At 50.2% G+C, this 17,407-nt stretch overlaps 2 protein-coding genes across 5 annotated transcripts; one reads left to right on the top strand and one right to left on the bottom strand.

Moving 5' to 3' along the window:
* Positions 1–16: 16 nt before the first annotated feature.
* Dnase1l2 (deoxyribonuclease 1 like 2) lies at positions 17–2,682 on the top strand. Of its 4 annotated transcripts, NM_001427102.1 has the most exon segments (8): positions 395–495; positions 697–855; positions 995–1,083; positions 1,171–1,254; positions 1,335–1,435; positions 1,506–1,618; positions 1,713–1,964; positions 2,257–2,682. In NM_001427102.1, coding segments are annotated over 7 exon segments (837 nt in total). In that variant the 5' UTR covers positions 395–495; positions 697–711; the 3' UTR covers positions 2,311–2,682.
* Positions 2,683–4,084: 1,402 nt separating this feature from the next.
* Eci1 (enoyl-CoA delta isomerase 1) lies at positions 4,085–17,406 on the bottom strand. Its single transcript, NM_017306.4, is given in 7 exon segments — positions 4,085–4,343; positions 5,351–5,529; positions 5,620–5,741; positions 6,656–6,802; positions 11,927–12,054; positions 17,163–17,249; positions 17,362–17,406. Coding segments are annotated over 7 exon segments (870 nt in total). The 5' UTR covers positions 17,402–17,406; the 3' UTR covers positions 4,085–4,176.
* Between the last annotated feature and the right edge of the window lies 1 nt (position 17,407).

The raw sequence follows: 17,407 nt of genomic DNA, 5'->3' as shown, positions 1-17,407 counted from the left end.
CCTGGGACCTTGGGTCAGACAGAGTGGCTGATGCTGTCCTCTGTGATAGGCAGGTTTGGAGAAGCAGCAGAAGACGGCAGAGCAGGCTGGGGCTGGTCTTTCTTGATTTCTCAGCCTGTTTCCCTGGGGGAATGCAGCTCAAGGAAGAATGAGAAGTTGGCCATGGGCATGGCTGTCCCTGTCATTAGAGTGCTGAGGTGGCTAGGGGCTTTTGCCCTGATTCTCAGTTAATGGAAGTGGCTTCGTATATGCTCTGTCCCTTGCCCTCTTGGGTCTCTGGGACAGGAGCCAGTTCTGGAATCCACTCCATGGAAGGGGTGGTTCCCATGGTGGCCCAGCCCCTTCCTGGTCCAGGGCCTCAAATACCTGAGTGCTTTGAAGTCAGAGCTGGTAGGTCCAAGACTGCAGTTCATCTTGGGCCATATTAGGCCCTCAGTCTGCACTGCATCTCAGTGACTCGGGACCTTTGAGTTTCTGACTTTATTCACAATCCAGGTAAGTCCAAGGGGCTGGGCTAGAGGCTACATGGGAATAGAATCTTTCCATCCTTGCAATGACATCACTGCCCCATATACACTGGAGAAACATGGAGTGTGTCAGGATGCAGGCCAACTCTGGGTACCAGATCTAGCTGGTCTACAGGCATGCTATGACCTGGTATGGGTTGGTGTTACTCTGGGACATTACTGTCTTCAGGTTTTCTGCTTTGCCATGGGTTGGCCCTGGGCCCCGCTGACGGCATTTTGGGCCCTGGGGATCGTGGGGGCCACAGCACTGCGTATCGGAGCCTTCAATGTTCAGAGCTTTGGAGACCATAAAGCGTCAGATCCAGACTGTGGCAGCGTCATAGCACAGGTGAGGCCCAGTGGGGTGGGGACAGGCTGGAGACAATGGAGGGTGAGTGGGAGAGGGAGGACTTGAGCAGATGGGGACCAGGAGCTAAGATCTGGGCAATTAGGCTCTGGGACAGTGCATCTGTGGGTTCTTCCTCCAGATTCTGGCTGGCTATGACATCGCCCTGGTGCAAGAAGTGCGAGACCCAGACCTAAGTGCAGTGTCCTTGCTCATGGAGCAAATTAACAGGTGTGGCAGGGCCGGGCACCACAACCCCAGCCAAGATCACAAGCTTGGTTCAGTGACTTGACTCAGGACTGGTGTCTCTCTCCATAGCGTGTCGAAGCACGAGTACGGTTTTGTGAGCAGCAAGCCACTTGGACGTGACCAGTATAAGGAAATGTATCTATTTGTCTACAGGTGAGAGGCGGGTTGCGGGGAGGGGACACTGGGGCAGCGGTGACCAGATCCACAGACACCTTGTTCTCTGTTGCTCCCAGGAAAGATGTAGTGTCAGTGGTGAGCACGTACCAGTATCCAGACCCAGAAGATGCTTTCAGCCGGGAGCCTTTTGTGGTCAAATTCTCAGCTCCTGGCTGTGGTGAGCTCATACCGCCCCCCCCCTCCCTCTTACAGGCTTTCCTTGACTCTCACATCCCCACTTTCCACAGCCGCCAAGGAGCTAGTGCTGATCCCCCTCCATGCAGCGCCAAACCAGGCGGTGGCGGAGATCGATGCGCTCTACGACGTGTACCTCGATGTGATTGACAAGTGGAACACGGATGTAGGCAGCCCCTCCCCTCGCCCCCCGACTCCTGTCCCAGACTACCACAAGTGTTCCCCGAGGTCTAAGATGTGCCTGCTGTGTTTGCCTCCAGGACATGCTGTTTCTGGGTGACTTTAATGCTGATTGCAAGTACGTGAAGGCGCATGACTGGCCTTCGATCCGTCTCCGGAGCAGCCAAGTGTTTAAGTGGCTCATCCCAGACAGTGCAGACACCACAGTGGGCAACTCAGACTGCGCCTATGACCGGATTGTAGTGAGTGGCGCCCACATGCGCAAGAGCGTGAAGCCCCAGTCAGCCTCAGTTCACAACTTTCAGGAGGAATTTGACCTAGATCAGACCCAGGTGAGTGTGGACATGGCTCCAGCAGACACACTGGCCAGCCCCGGCCCTCAGGAGCGGGCTCACAGAAACGCTCGCTTGCTGTGAGTTTACGCGAGTGCTCACTCTAGCAAAAGCACTCATAGCCAAGGATCCTTAGAGTGCCAAGCCCCACACTTCTGTTCTCTGCCACATGGAGGCAGTCTGAGGCCCAAGAGTGACCACCAGGCCTCACTGCCTCCTTTTGCGGGAAGGGGAGCAGCTAGAGGACATGCTGCCCTGCTGAACTGCTGAGGCTCTCCCTCTCTTCTTCCAGGCTCTTGCCATCAGCGACCATTTTCCTGTGGAAGTGACTTTCAAGCCTCACTGACAGCCAAGGCCTCAGGATATGCCACCTGCGAACTATGACCAAAAGGAATGGCACCATAATGAATCATTCAGGGTGGCAGGCCACCCACCCATTGAAGATACAGGGTAGAACCAGCTAGTGTGGACAACAGCTATGAACACATTACAGGATTCCTTAAGGCTCCCGTTTCCTCATCTGCAAGGTGGACTAATACCTCCTACCTCATCGGGCTGCTGTGAGAACCCAGGAAGGGACCAGAGCATTGAGTGCCGAGTGCACAGCTGCATGCTTAATAAACAAGCCGCTCTCAGCCAGGACTGCCCACAGGTCAGATGAGGCCTCTATGCGTCGAGACCTCTGTACCTAGGCTGCAGAGCTTGATCTTAATGTTCAGTAGGTCTGCTTCCGTTGCTCTCAGGGAAGGGGATGGCTTTTTCACTTCCCAGCCTGGGGGACACAGGCTCTGCTACACCCTGCCACCTCCCCATCCTTATTTCCTTTGTGCAAACTTCAAATGCTTCCATGAGCCAACACCCCCGCGGCAGCTCCGTTGGTAATGTCTCTCTGGACCCTGCTGGATTTGAGAGCAGGACCATGATCATTCCACCCCCCTCACCCCCAACCCTAAGGCCTTCCACTGTGGCAGAGGCTGACTCTTCTGTAGCACTGCGGGAGGCAAGGGAGGCTACTGCCCCTACCCTGTACGTGAGCTCTTGTGGCTCCTTCTGAAAAGGCGCTCATAGCAAAGGCTTGGCAACTGAGTCCTGCCCAGCCCGCACTCTGCTTAGGCCAAGCCCTTCAAAGGCGCCTTCTGGAGCGTCTTCCTTAAAATCTGCGCTGGTCAAGGCCTTGGGAGGATGGAGGTTTCATGCTCAGACGAGTCATCGCTTTAGGAGTAGGAAATAGCTCTGTAGACACAAGGCTCTTACGAGGTTTCTGGTTGTTAAAACTTGTCTGTCTGTCTGTGTGTGTGTGTGTGTGTGTGTGTGTGTGTGTGAGTGCGCGCACCACTATGGAGGCACAAGATAATAAAACCTCTTTAGAGAGATTGGAGAAAAGGCATGAATTATAGGGAAAGAGGCTTGTGATGGATTAGAAAAGTTTTGTTCTTTGTTTTGGCATTTCTGGGAATTCAACCAGAATTCAGAATTCAGAATTCAGGACTGCACCACTGAATAAGCAGCCCTGGGCTGGGGCAGAAAGGTGCTTGCAATTGCAGCCGTAGGGCCCCAGGCTTGGAGGGCCAGCTTCTCTGTGTGCACATGTACACTCGGATAAGCCAGAGGTTGAGGAAGTTTCTAGCTTGTTGTTAGACAAGGTGTCTCACTGGCAGTCACTACCTGGCTGGCCAGAGTCCCAGGGATCTGCCTGTTTGTGCCTCTCCAGCACTGTGGTTACGAGCGCATCTGCCACACATTGCCTTGTATCAAGCTCTTGGGATAGCATTAAGCACTGTACTGAGAGACCTACACACCCCACCCAGCTAACAGGACTATTGTGACAGACAGACAGACAAGCGCGCGCACACAAACACACACACACACACACACACACACACACACACACGTATCCTTTGCCTGCCTGTGTGTATGTGTACCACACATGTCATATGAAGTGCCCTTGGAGGCCAGAGGGGGCATTGAATCCCCTGGAACTGTATTTTACAGAGGGCTATGAACCACCAGGTGGGCGCTGGGAATTGAACCTGCGACTTCTGCAACAGCAGCTAGTGTTCTTAACCACTGAGCCACCTCTCCAGGACAATTTAAGGTCAGGAACACAAGAGCTAAGACAGTTTTTAAATTGAAAAATACCTTATTGATAATCCTTGGGACCATGGGTCCCTAGAAGGCACGTGTAACTAAACACCCGTGTGGCACCCTTAGGTCAGCCCTTCTTTTGCTTGAGCTTTTCCAAGTACACGTGCAGGGACTTCTGGATGGAGTCTCTGGAGATGAAACTGGTGAAGTTCTGGATGTCAGCCTCTCGCTGCTTGATCAGGTTGTCCGCCGTGGCCTTCCGCATCATGCTCTTCGTCAGCTGCCGAGAATGGTCTGAAGAAAATGGGGTTACTTATGAAACCCACCTGTGGAGTATTTGGGGCCATTTCCCACTCTTTGCCACATGTTCTTCAAGTACTGAGATATGGACTCTCCTAGAGAGTTCAGAAAACCAGAATGAAAGCATTTGGGCAGCTAACGTGGGCTAGGAGTCCAGGGTCAGCAGGGTCAGCCTGAAATACATATGAAATCCTGTCTAAACAAACCAACATAAATACAAGAGCAGGCAGGAGAATGCCGCAGGAGAGCTTTGACTGCTGCTGTTGCCGGGACAGTCTCCGTGTGGTGCAGGGTGATCTTGGCTGTGTAGCACTTCTAAGTCCCCTGAGTGTTAGGATTACAGGATCTTACAATTTGTTTTTCTTAGGTCGATTTTTTAGGGCTTGGCACACAAGTTGGTGGTACAGCGCATGTATGCAGCCCTCGGTTTGACCTCCAGCCCCACAAATAACTAATAGGCCTTTTCACTGAATTCTATTATTGACCACATTTTCCTAATCAGTAAATGCTTGCTAGTGCCTGGAGGGACCAGCAACTGGCCCCACAAGAGAAGAGGGCTCCAAGGAGGCCCGCCTAGACACTTTGTAACTTGGGAAATCGATGACATTAAAGCTCCGTGACTGAGCTGGTGGCACGTGCCTGTACTCCACCCTGGAACAGGTTCCAGATTGGGAGACACGGGGTAAGCAGGTTTTCAGGAAACCCTTAGCTACACATTGAGACCCTGTCTCAAAGTCAATCCCCAAAACGCCTTGGTGTCCCTGCAGTTTCACCACATGCAGCCGTGTGGCCAGCTGTGTTTCTGACGGCCTCCCTCCTTCTGTAAGAGTCCTGCTCCCCAGCAGTCTCTCCTGCACCACAGCGTCACACACACCAGTGGCACAGCCTACTTCCCGATCCCAACTTGTGACCACCTTTGGTTTCACCAGGGTGGATCACCAGGATGAGAAAGGGCTTCCCTTGACCACCTGCCCCAAAGCTAACCACTGCTTGCTCCTTACCCGGAATGGTGAACCACTTGGCCATCACTGAGCGAGCCTTGCTGTGTACCTGATCCTCAGGTACCACCTCATCCACCAAACCCACCTTGAGGGCCTCTGCTGGTGGGAAAAGCGTCCCCAGTTGAAGGGCACGCTCGGCTGCTCGGTGCCCGATGGTGTTCACGTAGTTGTCTTTTAACCTGCAATGAAGACATTCCTCATTTCTGAGCTGTGAGAGCATGTCCTACCAGGACACAAATATAAAGTATGGGTGTAGTCCCGTGTATTACCAGAAGGGGGCAACAATGCCCAGCAGGCTCTCATTCAATCCTATGGTATACTTGGAGTTGTCCGCCATTATCCTGTAGTCACAGGTGAGAGCCATGAGGCAGCCTCCAGCTGGAGAGGCGCCCTGTGGAGAGAAGCAAGAGAATCGGTCGGTTAGGAGACGTTCCAGTTCCCAGTAATATTCCTTAGACAGGACACAAGGTGCCCACGCTTCTAAGGGCTGAGGATAGGTCAGAGTTCATGGCTCTGCACTGGCGTCTGGGCCAAGCATGTCTGGCAGGTCTGTAAGCTGCGACTGGCACCTCGGATCAGCACCTGGGGGGTCTGAAGAGGCTCAAAGGCTTTGGCTTATGACTCCTCAGCTTTTGGGGGCCAAAAAATTACTCATAGCACAGCAAGTTGCTTCTCCTTTTGCAGCTTTTACCTGATGCTAAGTATTTTACATAGCTGTCAGACTATGGAGCGGTTATCATACAGTGAGACTAGGATGCCTGGGAACCCCAAAATACCAGTGTCTTCCTTGTGATGCCCCATAAGGAGACAAGTCATGTGTGTCTTCTCCAGGCCCTCACATTCTCTAAGACCTAACTTTGAGTCCCCATGGCTCTGATCTTCAGAGCCAAACCCACTCAGAGAATCTGGGTTCTTTTTTTCTTGGTTGTTGTTATCTTATTCTATTTTTTATTTTTGGGTTTGTTTTCAAGACTGGGTTTCTCCGTGTATCCCTGGCTGTCTGTCCTGCAACTCTGTGTAGACCAGGCTGCCTCTGCTGTCTGAGTGCTGGAACTGAAGGTGTGCATCGCCCCTATCTGGCAAGAAGCCTATTTTTTGAGGTTGAGCCCCAATTCTTTCTCTACCTTCCCAAGGGCAAATAGAATATCACCTCCTCAGCGTACATCTGCGTAGGGCTCATTCCAGCTATCCAAGTGCTGGCCTTTTCTCTGCTGTGTCTGTCTGGCCCAGGAAGGTCAGAGCGTCCCCTGGCCCAGGGCAGGTCCCTGAGAACTGTGGGTGTGTGCATGGGGGAGGGGCACTCACATTGATGGCAGATATCAAGGTCAGGTTGGACAAGTAGAGCCTCAGCCACAGCTCCTGCACAGCCTTCCAGTACTCAGCATAGTGGGCTGGGTTCCGGCCATACATCTCCATCAAGTCCAGGCCAGCCGAGAAGATACCCGGGCGCTCCTGCAGGGTGAAGTCGGGTGGTAAGATAGTGCCTCCAAGGAGTCCAGAACTGAGGGTGCCAAGGACGACTGCTTTCTTTTTTTTTTTTTTTTTTCCCGGAGCTGGGGACCGAACCCAGGGCCTTGCGCGTGCTAGGCAAGCGCTCTACCACTGAGCTAAATCCCCAACCCCGACTGACTGCTTTCTAGAATGTCCTTTCCTAGCTTCACACAGAAACAGGTAAGGGCGGGCACCGCTCAGAGACACTCAGGTACCAAACCAAGCCGAGACAACGAGCACAGGCTTGCTGAGTTCGGTCATCCCTGAGGTTTAGCGTCACAGTTCTGATTTAACTCCCAAGGTTGAGCAGGGGCAGAAACAAAGTGTTAGGGCAGAAGAGATCTCTAGAACAAGATAGTGACACACGTGGGCCCTCAGTGGGAAGTTTCAGGTCAGACACAGCTGCCAGAGCGGGTGTGGGGAGAACACAGCTGGAGGAAGCAACAGTGGGCTGCAGGAAAGTGGTAAGGGCAGAGTCCTGTGTCAGGGTCAGCACCAAAGCCTGGGAAATGGCTGGGGAGCCTCCAGGTAAAAGTCCCGCTTGGGACTGTCCCTCTGCATGGTTTCTCAGTTCATGGGTAGATGTGTTAAAGGGCAGCACTGGTGCAGCAACTGGATGCTCTTGGCACCTGACAGACAGACATCCTCTGTGACTCTGGAGTCAACAGTTACAGCTACAGCTGAGTCCATTTTCTCTTGGGCATGAACTGAGGCACAATACTTGTGGTCTGATTTCAGTGATTTCATGAAATGCATCTCTGTTTTGTAAGGTAAAACACTCAACGGTGCTAATTCACGAGCACCACCCCCGCCAACACCCCATCTCGCTGTGTGGCCCTGGCTGTTCTGGAGTTTACTTTGTAGACCAGGCTGGCATCGAACTCAGAGATCCACCTGCCTCTGCCTCCCAAGTGCTGAGATTAAAGGTGTGCACCACTATGCATGACCAACTCAGATGCTTCTAACGAGACTGGGAACAATGGACCTGTGGGTCATCTCCACCATGGGCAGAGGAAGGCAGAAGGGACAGGGCTGACAGGACAATGGCCACATGGAAGAACAGTAGCAGCAACAAAAAGCTTAGTCTTGGTGGCAAATGTCCGTTATCTCAGCACTTGGAAGGCAGCAGCAGATTGAACTTTTATTTTTAATTTTTTATGTGTATGAGTGTTTTGTCTGTATGTGCCTGGTGCCTGAAAATGTCAGGCGATGGTGTCAGGTCCCCTGGGGCTGGAGTTCTAGATGGTCGTGAGTCAGATTTCACGAGAAGAAAAGTAAAGCACTCCAGGTTCCACCGATAGATCTGATGGGTTCTAGACTTCCAAATCACATTCAAATGCTTACCTCTGGTGTCTATAAATATTTGTGTGATCTGTCCTACTTCCAGTATTCTCTTCCCTTTCCCTCTGCTTGTGTTTTTGCTTTTTAAAGATTTATTTATTAACGATATAGAAGTACACTGTGGCTGTCTTCAGACACACCAGAAGAGGGCATCAGTTCCCATTACAGATGGTTGTGAGCCACCAAGTGGTTGCTGGGAATTGAACTCAGGACCTCTAGAAGAGAAGTTAGTGCTCTTAACCACTGAGCCATCTCTCCAGCCCTGTTTTTGTTTTTTTTTTTGTTTTTTGTTTTTTTTTTTTAGATTTATGTATATAAGCACACTGTAGCTGTCTTCAGACACACCAGAAGAGGGCATCAGATCTCATTACAGATGGTTATGAGCCACCATATGGTTGCTGGGATTTGAACTCAGGACCTTTGGAAGAGCAGCCAGTGCTCTTAACCGCTGAGCCATCTCTCCAGCGCCTTGTTTGTTTTTTTTTTTTTTTTTTTTTTTGAGACAAGGTTTCCTCATGTAGTCCTGGCTGTCCTGGAGCTCAGAGATCTGCCTGCCTGTCCTTCCTGCACTCTGCTCCTAAATCTGAGAGTCAGGATTTAAGCCATGAGCCACAGCCATCGATCTATAGAAATGGTTCTGGTGTGCTCTCTCTTCGTTTCCTAGGATTTACCACAGGGGCTCCTTATGTATCCACACCAGGCCTTGATGTAGATACGCAGCTAACTTCCTGTCGGGTACAGTCATTAATGCTGTTGTGACTGGGGCTCCAGTCCCCAGCTGACTCACTGCAGGTCAGAAAGCCTTACTGCTACTCTGTGATCCCTGGACTTTAGTTCCGGCTTGCGCTGGGGCCTCGGAGGAACTGCACCATCCAACTCTAACTTCAAGCTGTCCTTCACGGTACCTGGTGGCTCACTCCTCCCAGGTCTTCCCTGTAGTGGCTAGTTTTGTCCCCCGAGTTCCACTTTTCTCAGGGTGTATTCTGGATGACACAGAAGCAGAAGCTCGTTTTAAAATTACATTTGTCGGAGTTGGTGAGATGGCTCAGTGTTTAAGAGCACAGACTGCTCTCCAGAGGTCCTGAGTTCAATTCCCAGCAACCACATGGTGGCTCACAACCATAGGTATTGGGATCTGCTGCCCTCTTCTGGTGTGTCTGAAGACAGTGACAGTGTACATACATACATACATACACACACACACAGATACATACACACACATACACACACACATATATATATCATATATACATATATGCCTATGCATGCAAAAAAAGAAAAGCTCAGCCCAGGAATGAGTGGCACTATTAGGAGGTGTGGCCCTGTTGGAGGAAGTGTGTCACTGTGGGGGTGGGCTTCAAAGTTCTGCCCAGTTGGAAGAGTCAGTTTTTTCCTGGCTACAGTAAAATCAAGATGGAGAACTCTCAGGTCCTCCTGCACCATGCCTGCCTGGACGCTGCCACGCTCCCTCCTTGATGATAATGGACTGAATCTGTGAACCTGTAAGCCAGCCCCAATTAAATGTTGTCCTTCATAGGAGCTGCCTTGCTCATGTTCTCAGAAATGGAGACCCTAACTGAGACCCTGGGCCAGAGGTCAGAAGGGTCAAGAGGACTCCAGTTAGTGGTACTGGCTTAGGTTACATGCACGCCTTTGGAGGGTCATTATGTGTTATCATGTAAATGAAGACTAACGAAGAGGGCAAAAACACAGAAGGGCCACAGCAAATTCTAGGAGTTAACAGGATAAGAATAATTAATGTAATTGGCAGTTTGTGGATTAATGCTTATCAGTACTAACGTAGCCCTACCGATTACATGCATTAAAGGTGGTCTGCAGCGATATCCGCTGAGATGAACTGTAAGATGAACTGCTAAGGCTCAATAAATAGTCTAATAGTGGGGGTTGGGGATTTAGCTCAGTGGTAGAGCGCTTGCCTAGCAAGCGCAAGGCCCTGGGTTCGGTCCCCAGCTCCGAAAAAAAAAATAGTCTAATAGTTTCAGTGGTGATAAACACAGGAGTTAATGGTCCAGGGTAGTGATTGTTTCTCTACTAGGTAGCCCGGCCCTTTGGGGTGTGATGACTGTTAGCTTCTGCACATTTATGAGTCTGGCCTCTATATTACTGTAGCACACAGCACAGGGAGACACCTGTGCTTTGAGCCTACTTAGAGAGGTGGTGGCACTGTCACCCCACCTTGTATGGGGCTGAGGGAAGTGGTGCAGTAGTGGAACGGTATACAGAGGTCCCCAGCTTCAATCTCCAGCATCATTCCCAAAAAGAAAGGACGAGGAGGAGGAGGAAGAGAAAGAGAAGGGGAAGGAAGAGGAGAAGAGGAGGAAGAAGAAGAAGGAGAGGGAGGAGGAGGAGGAGGAGATGTGTGTATGTGTGTGTGCATGTGTCTGTGTGTCTCTCAGTGGGCAGAGCCCTTGCCTAGCAACCACCAAGACCTGGGTTGGTTCTCAGTGCCCCACAGACTGGCACAGTGGCATTCTGGCCTTGACTATATAACAAGTTGGACGCCAGTCTGGGATACAAGAATCTGAATCCCATGACAGGACCAAAGGGACTGACTTTGTGTCCTCACACTGAAAAGGGTAGGGGATGTGATGATGCCCAGTCTGGCCAAGGACCAAAACTCTGAGGACTTCCTTATCCACTGTACAACCTCCCCTCGGTGAGGACGTGAACTCTTTTTTCTCCAGCATTGTGGGCTATGCCAGCCTCCCCTCAAGAATTCAGCTGGCAGGTTTGGGATTTAGCTCAGTGGTAGAGCGCTTGCCTAGCCTGCACAAGGCCCTGGGTTCGGTCCTGAGCTCTGGGATAAAAAAAAAAAAAAGAATTCAGTGGCAGAATTTACCTTCTAATACCTAACTTAGGAAACCCCGAAGAGTAGACTCATGCTCTTGAGGCTTATTTCCTGCTGAGACTGGCTCAGACACTTGCAGCCCCTGGGGAGAAGTTGGCCTGGGAGATCCTGGCCATGCTTGTCAATGACTAGATGACCTAGAAAGGCAAATTTCCCATGGAGATCGCTCAGCAGGTTCCTGAGGACAGTCCAGGCCTGGTAAGTTGCAGAATGTTTGGTCACACAGTGAACCCTAAGATGTGTTATTTACTGACAAAAAGTTGTTTCTGGTTGTAGTGTGGTTCAGCCTTACCATACACCTTTAATCCCAAACAATGAAGGTAACGACTACCGTAGAAAGAAGCATCCACGTTTAAAAGTGATGTCTAATTGAGTGGCAGACAATGTGACAAATCAGAGAAAGATTTGACAGAACAGGATATGCTCAACCCTCATGAGAAGAGAGAGGAAAGGGAGCTACTTCAGAGAGGGAGAAAGGAAGGAGGCAGTTTTGCTGAAAGAGTTTCACAGAGGCAGGTTGAAGAGAGAACAAGGTAGACGTGGGTGAAGACAGAATGAGCCAGAGAATGAGAAGGAGACAGACGATTAGAACAGCCTGCCAGAGTTAGTGTGAGGCCAAGCAAAACAATTCAGAAGCTGAGAGAGGCCAGGTTTTAAACCTCCGAGACAAGAATTACAACAGGAGAATAAAAAAAAGACTTTTCCAGGCAAGTGCTTGGAAACCAGCTTTCTAGGAAACTGTCCTAGAGGTCCCTAGTGGCGATCAGGGTTGCTTGGTGACTCAGTGCGCAGTGACAGAGGGCTCCAGATCTTCCAGGGGCCCAGTCCTCCCACGGCCAGGGTTGAGGGTGAGCGTGGCTTGTACAGGCACGTACCGAAGTGAGGATGACACCTCGGATGCTCTTGTCATTTTCCAGCTTCTCCAGGCTGATGACGAACTCTGTCAGAAACTCCAAGCTGAGGGAATTCACTGGAGGGTTCTTGAACTTCATCACTGCGATTCCTATAAAAGAGGGGGATCCTCGAAAAGGGCTTAGTCCAAGCCACACCTGCCCACCCCTGGTCCTCAGCCTGGCTACTGGAACTGCAGAATTTGGAGTCTCAGTTTAGGCAGGCCAAGTGGTGGTGGCACATGCCTGTAATCACAGCATTCAGGAGGCAGAGATGGGGAGAGCTCTGAGTTTGAGGCGAGCCTGGTCTACAGGACTAGTTCCAGGACAGTCAGGGATACACAGAGAAACCCTGTCTTAACTGCCCCCTTCCCCAAAAAATACCCAAAAATGTTCAGACAGGGGCTGGGTGTGGAGGTGTGCACCTTTGACCCCACCACCCAGTAGGCTCAGGGATAGATAGATAGATAGATAGATAGACAGACAGACAGACGGACAGAGGCAGATCTCTGAGTCTGAGGCCAACCTGGTCTTCAAACAAGTTCCAAGAATTATTTATTTTATTTATATGAGTACACTGCAGCTGTCTTCAGACACACCAGAAGCGGGCATCAGATCCCATTACAGATGGTTGTGAGCCACCATGTGGTTGCTGGGAATTGAACTCAGGACCTCTGGAAGAGCAGTCAGTGCTCTTAACCGCTGAGCCATCTCTCCAGGCCCCCAATTTTAACCTTTAAAAGAGCAGGCAGACTTCAGTTTTAGGTCAGCAGGACTACATAGATCCTGCCTCAAAAACAGAAGAAACCCCCTTTTCCAACTACAGAATCTGCTTTCATTTCTAGACAGAAAACATAAAAATAAACAGAAACAAAATATAAAACAGAACAATGAAACAAACAAAAAACCCACCTTTACTTGTAGCACCAGAGAGCTGAGGTAGGAAAAGCAGAGTGGGCGCAGGACCCCATTTCAAAATAATACATAAAATTACTAACGCCAGATTATACTCGAAAGACTCCCTGACCTGGAGACTGGGCCAAATTCTCCTCAGGAGTGAACTTTAAAATATCCTTAAAAGGGTTGGAGAGGGGGTTGGGGATTTAGCTCAGTGGTAGAGCACTTGCCTAGCAAGCGCAAGGCCCTGGGTTCAGTCCCCAGCTCCGAAAAAAAGAAAAAAAAAAAAAAAACCCAAAACAAAAGGGTTGGAGAGATGGCTCTGTGGGACGCAGAGGTAAGAGGATCAGGAGTTCAAGGTCCTTTCTGGTTAAACAGAGATGGATGCTATAGTCCCCGGGTGGCGTGCCACAAGAGCTGTCAAAGTACAGGCCCCAGCCTGCAGCCACAGTAGAATGCCACCACAGGAGCTGTCCTCAATGAGCTGTCCAGGTTGGTGACACCTCCTCTCCAGCTTCCACTAGTAGCTCACAGGGACGGCGCTTCAGCCAAAACTGCTTATGGCCAGGAAAGTCTTCCTATTCCAACCCATGGGTGTGAGGCAGGTTAGAGGGAGTGAAAAACCCTGCCGACCCCTTGGGAAGCTCAGGACTTGAAACCTCACCATCCTCGATCCAGAAAACTCTGCCCTGAAGTTTCCCACCCTGAGAACTCCTTTATACCCTGCCTTTTGCTCAGTTCCCTGCTGCCTGCTCCTGGGAGCTCTGATCTCAGCTGGGGATCCCCTCCCCGGGAGCTGCTCTTCTCAGGACGCTCCTCCACTGGGACACCTTCTCCCCTCAGAGCTGTGTGGTTCCTGGCTTCCAAGACCCAGGATGCCCCTGCACCTGAGCGGAAACATTTACAGAGCCCGGTGGGTTACATGAGACCCTGTCTCAAACAAACCGTGTGCCAGGATGAGGTCACATTAGAATGGGCCTTACGTTCAGTAGGACTGCTGTCCTCATGAAAGGAGAGGTACAAGACGGCCATATAAAGACACTGGCAGAGGCCCAGGGTGGTAGATAAAGCACTTGACATCTAAGCATAAGGCCTGGGGTTCATATCCCTAGAACCTTCATAAAGGCTGGAGAGGCAAGGCCCTCACTGGTGAGTCCAGCCCTTTGTAGGCAGAGACAGGATTCCAAGGGCAAGTCGGATAAAATTTTCAAGCTCTGGGTTCAGGGAGAGACCCACAGGCCAATGGACACCAAGGGACGAGCAGTACCAAAGGCCAGAAGATGCACAGAGCCTCCTGGAGGCTTTAGAGGAAGCACAGTCCTTCCTGTCCATGGCTTTGGGCTTCTTTACAAATCAGTGCAGTGTGCTGTATCCTGCACCCGCTGAGCTTGCACAGCTCTCCAGGCATAAGCCACCCAGTCCTAAGGGCTTGGGAAACAGGTGGTCTTTGAGGGGCACCTGCCTCAGGCCTCTGAGTGTTCCCCATCTTTCTGCTATCCACGGGTGAGCATCTGATTTTAAGGCAGCTCACCTGCCTGGAGATTAGGATCTGTCGAGGAACCTACTTTAGTTAGGAGTAAAGGTTTCCCTGACAACACTCTAGCTGCTTGTCACTTCCACCAGGAGCAGACTGCACTGTGGCTTAAGCCTCAAAGGACACCAAGGAGTCGGCGGCAGAGACGGATCCATCTGTGCCGTGACTGACATCTTGCAAGAGGCTGTTCGTATTGATCGGCCTGTCCTTATATCTTTCCTATCTTTAATTCATCAATGTGTGAGTTCTTCTGTACTAGCAAGTCCTCAGAGGAAGAGGCAACGGAAACCTCTCAGACCCAGATATGCAAAGAGGTTTTTACAGGGGGCTCAGCTCAGACTCATTTTGCCACTGAAGCTGAAAACGCCCGAATCAGGTGCCCTTCCACTGTCCGTTGTTTGTGGTCTAAGTGCAAAAGCGAGGGCCAATCTCCAGTGTTCGGGCAGCCACCAAGTTCAGCCTACGATCCTCTGGCACTGCTGCAAGGACTCCCAAAACCACAAGGGGCACAGCCAGCTGAGGACGTAGGTGCCAAGTGGGTTCTTTTACGACCTTTGATTTCAGTGGAAGAGGTGACTGTGGACCAGTTACAGGCCTGCATAGGACAAACACCTCACGTTTAGTTGGAAGGAAAATTTCTGAAAAGTCTGACAGGACAGTGGACACTGGGGGAAAGGTAACTAGGCGAAAGGTGAACATGACCTAACAAAAGAGAGAAGAGATGGTCATCATGGGTGAAGTCAGCAACTTCCTGGGGCAAGGTGCATAGCAGGTAACAGCTTCTTGAATGGTGATTTGAGCAGAATCTAAAACCAAACATAAATGCCCCTGGCTTTTGGCACAACTGATTTGAGGACTGTGCCCCCTGGAAGGGCCTGCCAGGCAACACTGGAGAAATGGCGAAAGAGGCCAAAGAGCCTGTCTTCACACAAGATGAACGAACCCCTGTCAAAAGACCCTGTATCAGCTGGGAAAGAGACTATTTCTGTGACAGCAATGCTCAGGCTTTAGGGTGTGTATGTGCTGGGGACTTAAAAGAGGGAGCTAGAGGGAGCTGGACAGATGTCTTAGTGGTTAAGGATACTGGTTGCTTTTCAAGAGGACCTGGGTTCAATTCCCAGTACTTACCTGGCAGCTTATAACTGTCTGTAACTCCGCTTCCAGGGGATTTAACATCCTTTTGTTTTTGGCCTCAACAGGCCAAAACATACAGGCAGGCAAAACAAACAAACAAACAAAGAAAAACAAAAACCAACCCCCCAAACCTATGCACATAAATAAAATAAATTTTACAAAAAAAAAAAACAAAAAAAAAAAAACCCAAACCAAAACAAAAAAACCGCCAAAAAACCAATGTGCCAAACACTTAAGATCACAGGTCTTGGGAGGTAAAGGCAGGTGGGTTAAGTTCAAAGGTCAGTCTCGGTGACATAATGAGTTCCAGGCCAGGCAGAGATAAATAAAACCACGTCTAAAGCAAACAAAACCAACGAAAACCCCGTAAGCTAAAGGGACATATGGTCTTTTCATTTTGCCCTTGAAATATAGGTACCATTGGATCTATAAAACCCAAATAAACCAATCAAACCAGTTGCTTTGCTGTTTTACTGGATGTATATACACTATTACTTATTACTTAAAATTTTACATGCACACACACACATAAACATGCACACACATACATACACACAAACTTACACACACACATAAACATGCACACACATACATATACATACACACAAACTTACACACACTCACATATAAACATACACACACACACACACACAGACACTCACACGATAGTAATGTGTATAATCCATTGACTTTCCATGGTATAGTTATTACCTCTACCCATTGTAGTATTTTTTCAAATATTCATTGTATATAATTACACCGTGGCTGTCTTCAGACACACCAGAAGAGGGCATCAGGTCTCATTACCGAGCCACCATGTGGTTGCTGGGATTTGAACTCTAGACCTCTGGAAGAGCAGTCAGTGCTCTTAACCGCTGAGCCATCTCTCCAGCCCCCCCTAGTAATTTTACTTATTTACGTTTGTGGTACTGGGATCAAACCCGAGGCCTGACACATGCTAGACAAAGTTTGCACTATTAAGGTACCTCTCTCCAGTGGACTTAGGAGAGGACCAGCTGTGTCCTCCTCTCCCAGGTTTTTCTTCCTAACGCATTATCACTTGTCCTGGAAAGTCCCACTCTCCTCCCCCAAACCCGCTAAAAAAAAAAAAAAAAAAAAAAAAAAAGCACAGGAAAAACAGGCTCTATATGTAGCTTAGGGTGGCCTCAACTTCACCATCCTCCTGCCTCTGCCTGTGGAGGGAGCTGCTTCCTAGGCGTTCTGTTGGGGTCAGAGGGCGACCCTACTTACAGCTCCTAACATTAACTAGGAAAATAGTTGCTGGGGCCTGTGCCACACTCCAGTATTAGGAAAATGTTCAAAAATACTTCCAATCATTTTCGTGTCGGATTTCTGAGACACTGTCTCATGTGACTGAGACTGACTTTAGCTCAGTTTACAAGCAGGAGCCACCACAGCAAGCTATAATCATTCGTAACTAACAGTTTAGGTAACAGGGCATAACTTTAGAAACTTTAACCAAAACTTCACGCGTTCTATTATTTGAGCCACTAGGCATGTACTTATGTTTTAAACAGAATCTGAGTTTATGCTCACTGGTTTGGAAATACAAAGCCCTCATTGTCAGCCGGATCTCACACTGAGCTTCTGGGCTAGGAGCCGGAGGACATTAATCCGTGTCCTCCTCCCACTCACCTGCCTCGCCCTCCTTCTCCACCAACACCCGCTTGTTAGAGAAGCGACGCGCGCCGTCCACGGCCCCCCTGCGGCCGAGGCGGGATCCTGCGGACGGCAGGGAGCATGTTAGCAAGCACGCCCTAACTCTCGCCACCGCCGCCCGCACGCCCAGCCCTCTGTGAGGCCGTGCACCAGCTCTCCCGCCCTGGCCACGCACCGGCCTGCAGCAGAACGCGACGCGCAGCAGCCAGCGCCATTTTGGA

This window comes from Rattus norvegicus, chromosome 10 (assembly GCF_021556685.1).
Source record: "Rattus norvegicus strain SHRSP/BbbUtx chromosome 10, alternate assembly SHRSP_T2T, whole genome shotgun sequence".
NCBI classification, from domain to species: Eukaryota; Metazoa; Chordata; class Mammalia; order Rodentia; family Muridae; genus Rattus; species Rattus norvegicus.
This window is presented reverse-complemented; position numbering and strand designations above follow the sequence as displayed.

Excerpts from the sequence above, each read along its gene's own strand:
- Dnase1l2 (XM_087574233.1), top strand. The coding sequence starts at position 526 with ATGGGAATAGAATCTTTCCATCCTTGCAATGACATCACTGCCCCATAT. Across the intron at positions 1,084-1,170 it reads CTCATGGAGCAAATTAACAG|CGTGTCGAAGCACGAGTACG; the intron begins GTGTGGCAGGGC and ends CTCTCTCCATAG. Across the intron at positions 1,965-2,256 it reads TTGACCTAGATCAGACCCAG|GCTCTTGCCATCAGCGACCA; the intron begins GTGAGTGTGGAC and ends CTCTTCTTCCAG.